Genomic DNA, 14,714 nt, shown 5'->3' with positions numbered 1-14,714 from the left:
AGGTCTTATGTGTGGAGTCTGACCTGAATATCGACGGGCTTGTTGCAGCTGGTACTCCACAACTGCTCTCTTCTGCTCACAAATTCTTTGCAACATGTGGAGGGTAGAGTTCCAACGTGTGGGGACATCACACACCAGTCGGTGTGCGGGAAGCTGCAAACGCTGCTGCAACACAGCAAGGGCGACGGAAGATGTAGCCAACTTCCGAAAATGAGCTGACAGGCGGCGTACTTTGACGAGCAGATCTGGAAACTCGGGGTACGATTTAAGAAAAAGCTGAACCACGGGGTTAAGCACATGAGCCAGGCATGGTACGTGTGTGATCTCGCCTCGCCTCAGAGCCGCCACCAGGTTATGGCCATTGTCTCACACGACCATGCCTGGATGTAGGTTCCTTTGTCTCAGCCACAGATCTGCCTGCTCTTTCACAGCTGTCCACAACTCACAAGCAGTGTGAGGTTTCTCACCTAAGCTTATGAGTTTCAGCACAGCCTGTTGCCGCTTGGCGGAGGCAGTACTGCAGTGCTTCCAGCTTGTAACTGATGTGGTGATATCTGAGATGGAGGCTGAACATGAGGAGGAAGAGGAGGATGATGTGCAGGAGCTGTACACTGTGGGGGCAACTCTGACTGACATAGGGCCCGCAATCCTCGGTGTGGGGAGGATGTGTTCCATCCCAAGGTCTGACTGGGTCCCGGCTTCCACTATGTTTCCCCAGTGTGCCGTCAGGGAGATGTACCATCCCTGGCCACAAGCACTTGTCCACGTATCCGTTGTCAGGTGGACTCTCCCAGTAACTGCGTTGTTGAGGGCACGGCAATCGTTTTGGGACATGTGCTTGTGTAGTGCGGGGATGGCACACCGGGCAAAATAGTGTCGGCTGGGGACCGAGTACCGAGGGACGGCCAAAGCCATAAGGTTGCGGAAGGGTTCCGTCTCCACCAGCCTAAAAGGCAGCATTTCCAACGCAAGCAGTCGTGAAATGTGCGAATTTAGGACTGTGGCCTGTGGGGCGTTAGCTGCGAATTTCCGCTTTCATTCAAAGGTCTGGGATATGGACAATTGAACGCTGCGGTGGGACGTGGACGTTGATGCTGTTTCTTGAGAAACTGCGAGGAGGGGGCATCTTTGCATGCAGTATGGACAGGGGATTGCCTTGCACACACAACAGGGGGTTCTATTGCACGCACAACAGCGGAAGAAGCAGTGGTGACACCCGCTGACACTGGTCGTGGACCCTGGGGTTCGCCCCACAAAGTCGGGTGCTTTGCTGCCATGTGCCTGATCATGCTGCTGATGGTCAGGCTGGTAGTTTTGTCACCCCTGCTGATGCTGGCATGGCAGGTGGTACAAATGGCTTTTTAGGGGTTATCAGCAGAGTCTTTAAAAAAATTCCAGACTCTGGAAGACCTACCACTTGTACTGCCAACGTCCTTCGTGTTGTTGTTACGGGGAACTGTTGCCTGCCTTCTGTGTGCGGCCACCACACTGCTTCTTCCTGCCTGTTGGGGTACTCTGCCTCCCTCACCCTGTGTGCTGCTGGCCTCACTCTGCATGTCCTCCTTCCACGTTGGGTCAGTTACTAGATCATCCACCACCTCCTCCTCTTCCACTTGCGCACCACGATCCTCCTCCTCACTTCCTGGCAATTGTGTCTCGTCATCGTCCACCTCTTATGACAAATTGCCAGCGTCGACTTCCTGTGGCCGTGGCTGTTCAAATATTTGGGCATCGCTACATGGGATCTCCTCTTCCACCACTTCAAGTGGAGCAGGCGAGGGGCACAAATATGGAAATGGACCAGTGAACAGCTCTTCAGAGTGTCCAAGTGTGGGATCAGTTGCTGTCTGACTACACTCGGCATGGTGGGAGGAAAGAGCATCAGGGTGAGGAGGAGTATGCGGTCGAGACTCAAGGCTACTAACATTTGACCGTGTGGAAGACAGACCGGAGGTGGTGGTGCCCAGGTAACTGGAAGTATTATCTGCTATCCAATTAATAACCTGTTCACACTGATCAGTTCGCAATACTGGTGTTGTTCTGCGCTTCCCTAGTAATTCGGTCAAGAACTGGGAGTGAGAAGATGTGGCTGTTGGTTGTGGCACATTTTCACCTTGGCCACGGCCCCGTCCTCTGCACGCACCATCACCAGAATGTCCAGTTCCACGTCCCTTGCCACGCGCCTTGCCCATTGTAAATGAAGTAAAATAGCTTACACTCGCACTATCAATGGAAAAAGGGTAATAAAGAGTAGATTAGAACCGTGGAAGAGGAAAACCACAGTTCTATTTCTCTGGCCTACACCCGACTCTTTTAAACAATCTGAACAATCAGGGAGAAACTATTACTGTTTTTCTTTACGGAAAAAATACCAAAAGCTGAATAATAGAGATTTTTTACCGTGGAATGGCAAAACCACAGTTATTGTTTACTGGGGTATACCAGAAAATTTTAAATAGATATATTTGCGGCTGAACAGTGAGCGACACACTCAAAAGTTTTTTTTTTTTTTTAAGTAAAAATGGCCCAAAAGTGGATAATACAGAGGTTTGAACCGTGGAACCACAAAACCACACTTGTATTTCTCGGGCCTACACCAGACTATTTTCAACAGATATATTTGTGTCTGAACAATCAGGAGACACTATTATTTTTTTTTACGGCAAAAAATGCCAAAAGCAGGATAATAGAGATTTTTTACCGTGGAACAGCAAAACCACAGTTATAATTTACTGGTGTATACCAGACTTTTTAAAATATATATATTTGCGGCTGAACAGTGAGCGACACACTCAAACTGTTTTTTTTAGATACAAATGGCCCAAAAGTGGATAATACAGAGGTTTGAACCGTGGAACTTCAAAACCACACTTCTGTTTCTCTAGCCTACACCAGACTATTTTCAACAGATATATTTGTGTCTGAAAAATAAGAGACGCACTTTTTTTTTTTTTTCTTTTTTTTTTGGGGGGGGGGGGGACGGACGACACACCAAAAGGTTAATAAGACGGGTATTTGTACAGTGTGAAGGAGGAAAAAAAAAAGAGGATTTAGATGAAAAAAAAAGACGCCCCCATTACTAACCACGTTGTAAAAATGGTCGCCGCTTTTTCAATAAAAGACACAGCCAGAATAAAGTATTTAATGAAATAAAAAACACACAGTTCTCCAATTTTTTTTATTACACTCCGTCCACGAAGCCATCGATCTCGTGAAAAAAAGTAAAACAAACAACCATATCCCTCACCTGTCCGCCGTCAACGAAGCAGTCCACGTACCGCCAACGAGTGTCAGTTGAGCATCAGCTGATCGGTCACGTGGCGGGAAAACCGCCGCGATGATGCATCAAAGACGCATCGTGTGAACTTAACCTTAAAGGTTACTTAGCAAAAATTTCAAGTAATGGTCCAAACTATGCTTACCTAGGCCCAATTATAGTGCCCCCCCAAAGCTGCTCCTTGCCTCAGCTCCTGTCACCCTGTGGTGTAAGTACACCGGATGGGGAGGGACAGATGACCCCATGGCTGGTGGACAGCAGGAGCTCGCTGAACTGCTTCGCTCTGCTATTTTAGATGAGGGGGTAATTGAGATAGGGTCAACAATCTGCCCTCCATATTTTGGAGCTGCAGGGGGACATTGTTGACCCCATTTTAAACCAATAAATTAAAAAGACAAAAAAATAACAAACTAATGTGAAATTGGAACTAAAAGAGGGAGGTCTGTCTCCTTTTGACAATACGCTAATCACATTCAGACATTTGCAGGTCTCCAGACCCGAATTTGACAGCCTCATACATCCCTAGAGACAGTCTGTGTATCTCGGTATCAAAAGGTAATCACTAACACATGGAAGAAATTTTTTTTAATTTTTTTAAAGTGTCCGTAGCTTTAAGATAACATGCATAAAATAATGATCATCTTCATGTCTGGTCTGGAGGTAACTGATCCACACTCACCATTTTTTCTAACATGGCTCCATCGAGTTTGGTCCGTGCCATTTCCAGATCAGCTTGTTTTTCATCTATCTGCGGCTGCATCCTCGTCAGGTCAGACGTAGCGACTTCTAAACGGTGACCGAGCCTCATCAGTTTTGTCTTGCAACAAAGAAATGTAAAAAGAAATATGCAACAATCAGAGGAGAGCACAGAGAATTCTGGAATGGCGCTATATGATAACTGTTTAATACAATATTAGAGGGGTTCTCTGGGACTAGGATATGAGAGGGGTTGTTAATGACCCTATGTTCAGGAGAGCACTGCTCATAGGCCTCTTGGCTTGCTGCTTTCTGGGAGACGGTACCATTCTGATGATTGACAGCTCAGGCCACCAGCATAATTGCCTGGATGTCCTGGACTGTTTGCTCTCCGATGCTGCAAGCAGAGGCATCTTTGCAAAGCAAAAAAGCTTGCAAGCGCTACTGCCTTTGCCCAGGAGATGTGACTATAAATGATAAACTGCAGTGGTAGTATCCCGTAAAGACACAGTAAAAAAAAAAAAAAGAATACAAAATCCCTCAGTTCTTGAGAATGGAGATTTTTAAATAAGAGGTAAATTGCAAAGTCGCTCATTTTTACAAGCATTTTGTAATATTACCCGTTTAAGAAATGGAGATAACCCCTTTAACAGTGAGCACTGGTGATTGACAGGTCTCTCCCTATGTACACACGAAGAAGACACCTGTTAATCACCTGAAGCAGCGCTGGGAAAAGTCGGATTACCCTCTTCTTCTGCCTGATCTTCACAGCATATTTTCTCTGAAACACCGGAGCAGTTTGGGCAGCATGAATCACCCTAACAGGTTCCCTTTGAAAGAAACCTGTCACCAGGTTTTCCCAATATAAACTATGGCCACCACCTTTAAGGACTCTTTTGCAGTATTCTACTGAGCTGTATATAAATCCCTTCTGCATAGCATATAAAAATACCTTTTATTATCCCCCCCATATGGTGTGGTCTGATCAAATAGACATCGCTGGTCTTGCTCAACACCTCCTTTCTCACTGCAATCGCCGTCCTCCTTCCCCGCTTCATGTGGATGACGCGTCCTATGTCATCCACGCAGCGTTCCCCAATCACGCTCCTGCGCAGGTGCCCTTCTCTCTGCCTGCAGATTGCAGAGCGAAGTAGTAGGCTGACACTAGGCAGAAAAAAAAGGTTGACTCCTCCCCAGCAGTCTACACCCACCGACCGGCAAGGAGCTAATCAGTCAGTGAGAAAGCAGAAGAAGCAACAAGAAGAAATATCCCTAACTGGCCTAACATAGGCACAAACAAGGGCGGATGCTTGGAGAAAGATTTTACTGTGCGTACCCAAAATTTTCTTTATCACTTCATTGGGGGACACAGGAAACCATGGGACGTCCTAAAGCCGTCCCTAATGTGGGAACAAAAACAGCTAATCATAGATCTAAGACTGGTCCACTGTTGTACACAGGACCTTCCTGTCCAGACTGGTGCCAGTCAAGCGTAAGTGAGAACCATGTACAGTAGAACTTGTAGAAGGTATGGACCAAAGACCATGTGTGGAGTGAAAGTGACCACAAGCGGGAGCAGCATTACCTTCACTTGGTACGCTTCCCAGATTGGAAAACAAATTCACTGGTCAATGGTGGTCTTGGAAGAGGGAAGACCTCTACGAAGACCTTCAGGAACCATGAAAGAGAATCTGAAAGTCTGAAGGATGAGGTCCTGGAAATGCAGAGGCGCAGAGTTTTGACAATATCTAGGATGAGAGGAAGGAAGTGCGATGTCTTTATCAAGATGAAAAAGAGAAACAACCTTAGGAAGGAGGGATGAAACCCAACATAGGCCCACCTTATCTCCGTGGAACCCCAGGAAAGGCGGAAACAATAGGAAAGAACTGCAAGTTCAGAGACACATCTGATGGAGGTGATCACTACAAGGAACGAGACCTTCCAGGAAGGAGATAGGAATATCCCGAATGGGTTCAAGGAGTGAACCCTGAAAAACGGTCAAGACCAAATTGAAATTCCACGGCTCCGGGGGATGGGCCAAGGGAGAGACGGAGTGAGCAACTCACTGTAGGAAAGTCTTGATTTGGAGACGACAGGCCACGTTCTTGTGGAAGAGGAAAGAAGGCACGGGGACCTGTAGGAATCTGAGACAGACCGAAGACTAGGCCTGACTGTAAGAAGGCCAGGAGAGAGGGAAGAGAAGAAGACACTAGCGCGACTGGTCTCACACCATCAAAAAAGGCCTACCAAGTGTTATGGTATATAAGACGGTTTCCTCGATTTTATCATGCTTCGAATAACCTAGTTGGAAAAAACAGTTGCTTACAAGGCAGCGGCTTCAGCAGCCACGTCGTAACCTGAGAGACTGTGTATTCCGGTGGAAAGGAGGATCGTGGGAGAGCGGGTCTGGACAAACTGGAATCTTTCATTGACGTCCACAATCAGGTTGATTGGGGACGGACCGGAACGAGACGGCTTCTTCCGCCTGGAACTCCTAGAAGAGAAACGGACAAGGGAGGAAGAACTGCGACCAGTGAGAATCAGGGCATCGCCCGCTGCGATCAGCCGGTTGTGTTTACGGAATGGATCCGATTCACAGACATGGAGTCTGGACGTGGACAGATCGCACAAGGTCAAAGACCGGAGCTGCGATCTGCCACGTTGGTTCATTGTATTTAGTGAGTTTGATTCTGGGAAGTGGACAGTGTACCAAGCGTTTGTTGGCATAAAAACTCCATAGCTGTAGTAGAGGTCTGGACGCCAGGGTCAGGTCAGACACAGGTATTAGAGTTGCTGTCCGAAAAGGAAGGCCATACTCTCGTGGCAGGACCCCAGCAGCTCCTGAGCCAGGGGGATGAACCGGGCAGTTCAGGAGCGGAGGTCATGTAAAAAAAAAACATGGAAAAAGACTTATGCTCTGACCTGAGGCACCGATGGGTGGTATGCCATGGACCATCCGGCCAGAGACATCCTCTCAGAGAGTGGGCAGAGAAAAGGTTGAGCACCCTATGGACAGCAGTACCTAATCTGATGTTAGGTAATGCAGCGGGCATCATAAAGGCTATTTCCCATAGAGACCAGGAGTGAGAGGGGGTGCAGCTGAGGGTTTCCAGAAGAAGACAACCTACCCGAACTCTGAAGGAGGATGAGGATCTGTGTGACCAGGACACCAGGCAGAAGGATGAGGTAGCTGGCACCGCGGGAGGAGGGCATGCAGGAACTGTAGTGTGTGCAGAAAAAAATTGGCGGCACCAAGCTAACGGGAAGGGGTGGTCCCAGACCTAGCATGGAAGGAAAGCCCGATAAAAATAAGGAGCTTAGCAGAGATAGGCGCTGGGCTGCAAAAGAAGCCGGGGACGGAATTTAGAGCCCAGGTGCCGGGTAGCACTGGAAGAAGTGCGGAGGGCACTGTGGAAAGCTAAAGGGTTGGGAACGGCGACGAAAAATGAAGCGAACACTGCGTGCGGAGAATGCAAGATGAAGAGGGTACCCCCAAAGAAGCCACAATCTAGTCTCAAGTTGAGCCTGAAAGAAAAAAGTTAAAAGATTAAAGGGGTTGTCTGGTCCAAATCGATAAGTCTTCAGTCACACTGTGTGATTGCGGACTTATGAATCTCCCCAGTGCACGCATTGTGTGCTGCAAGGATTCACCGGTTTCTGGGCCAGGACCGGAGGGTATGTATGCGTTATACATACTCCCGGCCAGAGCCCGTCCAGTGGGCATGGCATCGCTCCATACACTTGTACGCGGCCATACAAGTGTATTGAGCGAGGCCGCGCACACTGGACGGGCTCTGGCCGGGAGTATGTATAACGCTCACATGCCCTCAAGTCCCCGGCTCAGAAACCGGCAAATCCTTGCAGCACACAGACCCGTAGCGTGAAACAGCGGTCGTCCTCGTTCACTCCCGCATCCCCTTTAGACCGATGCCCTGTGGTGAGTGCTATCTTTTCCTGATTTTCTGACAAACGTCTATATTAGTGCTATTGTGGAAGCACCGCCAAACACAGGTGCAGCATGGCTATTACTCTGTAAAAGGACCACAAGTATCTCTTGGTGAATATTGGGACTGGTGCCACAGTAGATTCAAATATATATTTTGGTTTTCATGAAATCACATCCACTTTGCTTGAATAGTTAAAAAAAAAACTGCAGAATTTACAACACGAGGTAACGTTCCTTATTCTTCACAATTCTGCTGGTTGTCATAAGATTATCAGCAACTAATCGTTACCTAAGTATGGATGAGAAACCACTTCAACATCTACAATTTTAAATGGGTTCTCATGTGCCAGAGCAGACCCCTTACCTTTAGTGGCAGTATGTCCTTGTTGATTTCATGAAATGTCGCCATTGACTGCGTCCATGACAGCAGACAGGCAGCGTTACCAGACAGCTTCTTAGCATTGTCCATGGAGTAATCTTCCATAAGGAAATAGGGCTGCAGTAATTCCACCATCTCCTCGTTCACAGAGTCCTTTGGGTACTGATGAAGGGACTGGAGGAATCCAGGAGAGCTCATGAGCTGTGGACAAAAATCCTCTGTGGTGATTCCTTAGGGCACAGATGTCTGCATTACCGCATGTATGTACCGCATGTATGTACCGCATGTATGTACCGCATGTATGTACCGCATGTATGTACAATGTGTCACATCGCTCCTCAGACATTCAGGCAGATTTTTTAGTGACCTCATTGAAGCTCTGGATGAAATATAAGCAGATCCTGTTAACGCCTGAAGGACTCAGTTGGTTTCAGCCTTAAAACATAGGGAATTTATAATGAATGAATAATCTGTCGAGTGTGTACATGAGGAATATGGTCAGCACGGTGGCTCAGTGGTCAGCACTGTGCTATATATAGGGCAGCACGGTGGCTCAATGGTTAGCACTGTGCTATATATAGGGCAGCACGGTGGCTCAATGGTTAGCACTGTGCTATATATAGGGCAGCACGGTGGCTCAATGGTTAGCACTGTGCTATGTATAGGGCAGCACGGTGGCTCAGTGGTCAGCACTGTACTGTATCTAGGGCAACACGGTGGCTCAGTGGTCAGCACTGTACTGTATATAGGGCAGCACGGTGGCTCAGTGGTCAGCACTGTACTATATATAGGGCAGCACGGTGGCTCAGTGGTCAGCACTGTACTATATATAGGACAGCACGGTGGCTCAGTGGTCAGCACTGTGCTATATATAGGTCAGCACGGTGGCTCAGTGGTCAGCACTGTGCTATATATAGGGCAGCACGGTGGCTCAATGGTTAGCACTGTGCTATGTATAGGGCAGCACGGTGGCTCAGTGGTCAGCACTGTACTGTATCTAGGGCAGCACAGTGGCTCAGTGGTCAGCACTGTACTGTATATAGGGCAGCACGGTGGCTCAGTGGTAAGCACTGTACTATATATAGGGCAGCACGGTGGCTCAGTGGTCAGCACTGTACTATATATAGGACAGCACGGTGGCTCAGTGGTCAGCACTGTGCTATATATAGGGCAGCACGGTGGCTCAGTGGTCAGCACTGTACTATATATAGGGCAGCACGGTGGCTCAGTGGTCAGCACTGTGCTATATATAGGGCAGCACGGTGGCTCAGTGGTTAGCACTCTGCTATGTATAGGGCAGCACGGTGGCTCAGTGGTTAGCACTGTACTATATATAGGGCAGCACGGTGGCTCAGTGGTCAGCCCTGTACTATATGTAAGGCAGCACGGTGGCTCAGTGGTCAGCACTGTGCTAAGTATAGGGCAGCACGGTGGCTCAGTGGTCAGCACTGTGCTATATATAGGGCAGCACGGTGGTTCAGTAGTTAGCACTGTGCTATGTATAGGGCAGCAAGGTGGCTCAGTGGTCAGCACTGTACTATATATACGGCAGCACGGTGGTTCAGTGGTTAGCATTATGCTGTATATAGGGCAGCACGGTGGCTCAGTGGTCAGCACTGTGCTACATATAGAGCAGCACGGTGGCTCAATGCTCAGCACTGTGCTAAGTATAGGCAGCACGGTGGCTCAGTGGTCAGCACTGTACTATATATAAGGCAGCATGGTGGCTCAGTGGTTAGCACTGTGCTATATATAGGGCAGCACGGTGGCTCAGTGGTCAGCACTGTGCCATGTATAGAGCAGCACAGTGGCTCAGTGGTCAGCACTGTGTTATATATAGGGCAGCATGGTGGCTCAGTGGTCAGCACTGTGCTATGCATATGGCAGCACGGTGGCTCAGTGGTTAGCACTGTACTATGTATAGGGCAGCACGGTGGCTCAGTGGTCAGCACTGTGCCATGTATAGAGCAGCACAGTGGCTCAGTGGTCAGCACTCTGTTATATATAGGGCAGCATGGTGGCTCAGTGGTCAGCACTGTGCTAAATATAGGGCAGCAGGGTGGCTCAGTGGTCAGCACTGTACTATATACAGGGCAGCACGGTGGCTCAGTGGTCAGCACTGTGCTACATATAGAGCAGCACGGTGGCTCAATGCTCAGCACTGTGCTAAGTATAGGCAGCACGGTGGCTCAGTGGTCAGCACTGTACTATATATAAGGCAGCATGGTGGCTCAGTGGTTAGCACTGTGCTATATATAGGGCAGCACGGTGGCTCAGTGGTCAGCACTGTGCCATGTATAGAGCAGCACAGTGGCTCAGTGGTCAGCACTGTGTTATATATAGGGCAGCATGGTGGCTCAGTGGTCAGCACTGTGCTATGCATATGGCAGCACGGTGGCTCAGTGGTTAGCACTGTACTATGTATAGGGCAGCACGGTGGCTCAGTGGTCAGCACTGTGCCATGTATAGAGCAGCACAGTGGCTCAGTGGTCAGCACTCTGTTATATATAGGGCAGCATGGTGGCTCAGTGGTCAGCACTGTGCTATATATAGGGCAGCAGGGTGGCTCAGTGGTCAGCACTGTACTATATATAGGGCAGCACGGTGGCTCAGTGGTTAGCATTATGCTGTGTATAGGGCAGCACAGTGGCTCAGTGGTCAGCACTGTGCTACATATAGAGCAGCACGGTGCCTCAATGCTCAGCACTGTGCTAAGTATAGGGCAGCACGGTGGCTCAGTGGTCAGCACTGTACTATATAGGGCAGCACGGTGGCTCAGGGGTCAGCACTGTGCCATGTATAGAGCAGCACAGTGGCTCAGTGGTCAGCACTGTGTTATATATAGGGCAGCACGGTGACTCAGTGGTCAGCACTGTACTATATATAGGGCAGCACGGTGGCTCAGTGGTCAGCACTGTGCTATGTATAGGGCAGCATGGTGGCTCAGTGGTTAGCACTGCTATATAAAGGGCAGCACAGTGGCTCAGTGGTCAGCACTGTGCCATGTATAAAGAAGCACAGTGGCTCAGTGGTCAGCACTGTACTATATATAGGGTAGCATGGTGGCTCAGTGGTTAGCACTGCTATATATAGGGCAGCACGGTGGCTCAGTGGTCAGCACTGTACTATATATAGGGCAGCACGGTGGCTCAGTGGTTAGCATTATGCTGCATATAGGGCAGCACGGTGGCTCAGTGGTCAGCACTGTGCTACATATAGAGCAGCACGGTGGCTCAGTGCCTAGCACTGTGCTATGTATAGGGCAGCAAGGTGGCTCAGTGGTTAGCACTGTGCTATGTATAGGGCAGCACGGTGGTTCAGTGGTCAGCACTGTACTATATATAGGGCAGCACGGTGGCTCAGTGGTTAGCATTATGCTGCATATAGGGCAGCACGGTGGCTCAGTGGTCAGCACTGTGCTACATATAGAGCAGCACGGTGGCTCAGTGCCTAGCACTGTGCTATGTATAGGGCAGCAAGGTGGCTCAGTGGTTAGCACTGTGCTATGTATAGGGCAGCACGGTGGCTCAGTGCTCAGCACTGTGCTATGTATAGGGCAGCACGGTGGCTCAGTGGTTATCACTGCTATGTATAGGGCAGCACGGTGGCTCAGTGGTCAGCACTGTGCCATGTATAGGGCAGCACGGTGGCTCAGTAGTTAGCACTGCACTATATATAGGGCAGCACGGTGGCTCAGTGGTCAGCACTGTGCTATGTATACGGCAGCACGGTGGCTCAGTGGTCAGCACTGTGCTATGTATAGGGCAGCACGGTGGCTCAGTGGTTAGCACTGTTCTATATATAGGGCAGCATGGTTGCTCAGTGGGTAGCACTGTGCTATATATAGGGCAGCACGGTGGCTCAGTGGTCAGCACTGTGCCATGTATAGAGCAGCACGGTGACTCAGTGGTCAGCACGGTGGCTCAGTAGTTAGCACTGTGCTATATATAGGGCAGCACGGTGGCTCAGTGGTCAGCACTGTGCCATGTATAGAGCAGCACGGTGGCTCAGTGGTCAGCACTGTGCTATGTATAGGGCAGAACAGTGGCTCAGTGGTTAGCACTATACTATATATAGGGCAGCACGGTGGCTCAGTGGTTAGCACTGTGCTATGTATAGGGCAGCACGGTGGCTCAGTGCTCAGCACTGTGCTATGTATAGGGCAGCACGGTGGCTCAGTGGTTATCACTGCTATGTATAGGGCAGCACGGTGGCTCAGTGGTCAGCACTGTGCCATGTATAGGGCAGCACGGTGGCTCAGTAGTTAGCACTGTACTATATATAGGGCAGCACAGTGGCTCAGTGGTCAGCACTGTGCTATGTATAGGGCAGCACGGTGGCTCAGTGGTTAGCACTGTGCTATGTATAGGGCAGCACGGTGGCTCAGTGGTCAGCACTGTGCTATGTATAGGGCAGCACGGTGGCTCAGTGGTTAGCACTGTTCTATATATAGGGCAGCATGGTTGCTCAGTGGTTAGCACTGTGCTATATATAGGGCAACACGGTGGCTCAGTGGTCAGCACTGTGCCATGTATAGAGCAGCACGGTGACTCAGTGGTCAGCACGGTGACTCAGTAGTTAGCACTGTGCTATATATAGGGCAGCACGGTGGCTCAGTGGTCAGCACTGTGCCATGTATAGAGGAGCACGGTGGCTCAGTGGTCAGCACTGTGCTATGTATAGGGCAGAACAGTGGCTCAGTGGTTAGCACTATACTATATATAGGGCAGCAAGGTGGCTCAGTGGTCAGCACTGTGCTATATACAGGGCAGCATGGTGGCTCAGTGGTCAGCACTGTGCTATGTATAGGGCAGCACGGTGGCTCAGTAGTCAGCACTGTGCTATAAAGAGGTCAGCACAGTGGCTCAGTGGTCAGCACTGTGCTATATACAGGGCAGCACGGTGGCTCAGTGGTCAGCACTGTGCTATGTATAAGTCAGCACGGTGGCTCAGTGGTTAGCACTGTGCTATGTATAAGGCAGCACGGTGGCTCAGTGGTTAGCACTGTGCTATATAGAGGGCAGCACAGTGGCTCAGTGGTCAGCACTGTGCTATATAGAGAGCAGCACAGTGGCTCAGTGGTCAGCACTGTGCTATATATATGGCAGCACGGTGGCTCAGTGGTCAGCACTGTACTATGTATAGGGCAGCACGGTGGCTCAGTGGTTATCACTGCTATGTATAGGGCAGCACGGTGGCTCAGTGGTCAGCACTGTGCCATGTATAGGGCAGCACGGTGGCTCAGTAGTTAGCACTGTACTATATATAGGGCAGCACGGTGGCTCAGTGGTCAGCACTGTGCTATGTATAGGGCAGCACGGTGGCTCAGTGGTCAGCACTGTGCTATGTATAGGTCAGCATGGTGGCTCAGTGGTTAGCACTGTTCTATATATAGGGCAGCATGGTTGCTCAGTGGTTAGCACTGTGCTATATATAGGGCAACATGGTGGCTCAGTGGTCAGCACTGTGCCATGTAAAGAGCAGCACGGTGACTCAGTGGTCAGCACAGTGGCTCAGTAGTTAGCACTGTGCTATATATAGGGCAGCACGGTGGCTCAGTGGTCAGCACTGTGCCATGTATAGAGCAGCACGGTGGCTCAGTGGTCAGCACTGTGCTATGTATAGGGCAGAACAGTGGCTCAGTGGTTAGCACTATACTATATATAGGGCAGCACGGTGGCTCAGTGGTCAGCACTGTGCTATATACAGGGCAGCATGGTGGCTCAGTGGTCAGCACTGTGCTATGTATAGGGCAGCACGGTGGCTCAGTAGTCAGCACTGTGCTATATAGAGGTCAGCACAGTGGCTCAGTGGTCAGCACTGTGATATATACAGGGCAGCACGGTGGCTCAGTGGTCAGCACTGTGCTATGTATAAGTCAGCACGGTGGCTCAGTGGTTAGCACTGTGCTATGTATAAGGCAGCACGGTGGCTCAGTGGTTAGCACTGTGCTATATAGAGGGCAGCACAGTGGCTCAGTGGTCAGCACTGTGCTATATAGAGAGCAGCACAGTGGCTCAGTGGTCAGCACTGTGCTATATATATGGCAGCACGGTGGCTCAGTGGTCAGCACTGTACTATATATAGGGCAGCACGGTGGCTTAGTGGTTGGCACTGTACTATATATAGGGCAGCACGGTGGCTCAGTGGTTAGCACTGTGCTGTATATAGGGCAGCACGGTAGCTCAGTGGTCAGCACTGTGCTATATACAGGGCAGCATGGTGGCTCAGTGGTCAGCACTGTGCTATGTATAGGGCAGCACGGTGGCTCAGTAGTCAGCACTGTGCTATATAGAGGTCAGCACAGTGGCTCAGTGGTCAGCACTGTGCTATATACAGGGCAGCACGGTGGCTCAGTGGTCAGCACTGTGCTATGTATAAGGCAGCACGGTGGCTCAGTGGTTAGCACTCTGCTA

General features: G+C 49.8%; 1 protein-coding gene across 1 annotated transcript in view; it reads right to left on the bottom strand.

Moving 5' to 3' along the window:
• The window catches only part of LOC141258594 (dynein axonemal heavy chain 8-like), a 415,976-nt gene that overhangs the window by 158,456 nt on the left and 242,806 nt on the right, over window positions 1-14,714 (bottom strand). Inside the window, exons 64-65 of the mRNA XM_073673563.1 lie at window positions 8,284-8,499; window positions 3,957-4,094 (exon numbers count right to left, since the gene is read on the bottom strand). Coding sequence (XP_073529664.1) covers window positions 3,957-4,094; window positions 8,284-8,499 — 354 coding nt within the window. The remainder of the gene's footprint in view (window positions 1-3,956; window positions 4,095-8,283; window positions 8,500-14,714) is intronic.

The sequence above is a fragment of the Phyllobates terribilis genome, unplaced genomic scaffold, assembly GCF_046119375.1.
Source record: "Phyllobates terribilis strain yellow unplaced genomic scaffold, ASM4611937v1 Scaffold_3__8_contigs__length_932513732, whole genome shotgun sequence".
Lineage (NCBI taxonomy): Eukaryota > Metazoa > Chordata > Amphibia > Anura > Dendrobatidae > Phyllobates > Phyllobates terribilis.
This window is presented reverse-complemented; position numbering and strand designations above follow the sequence as displayed.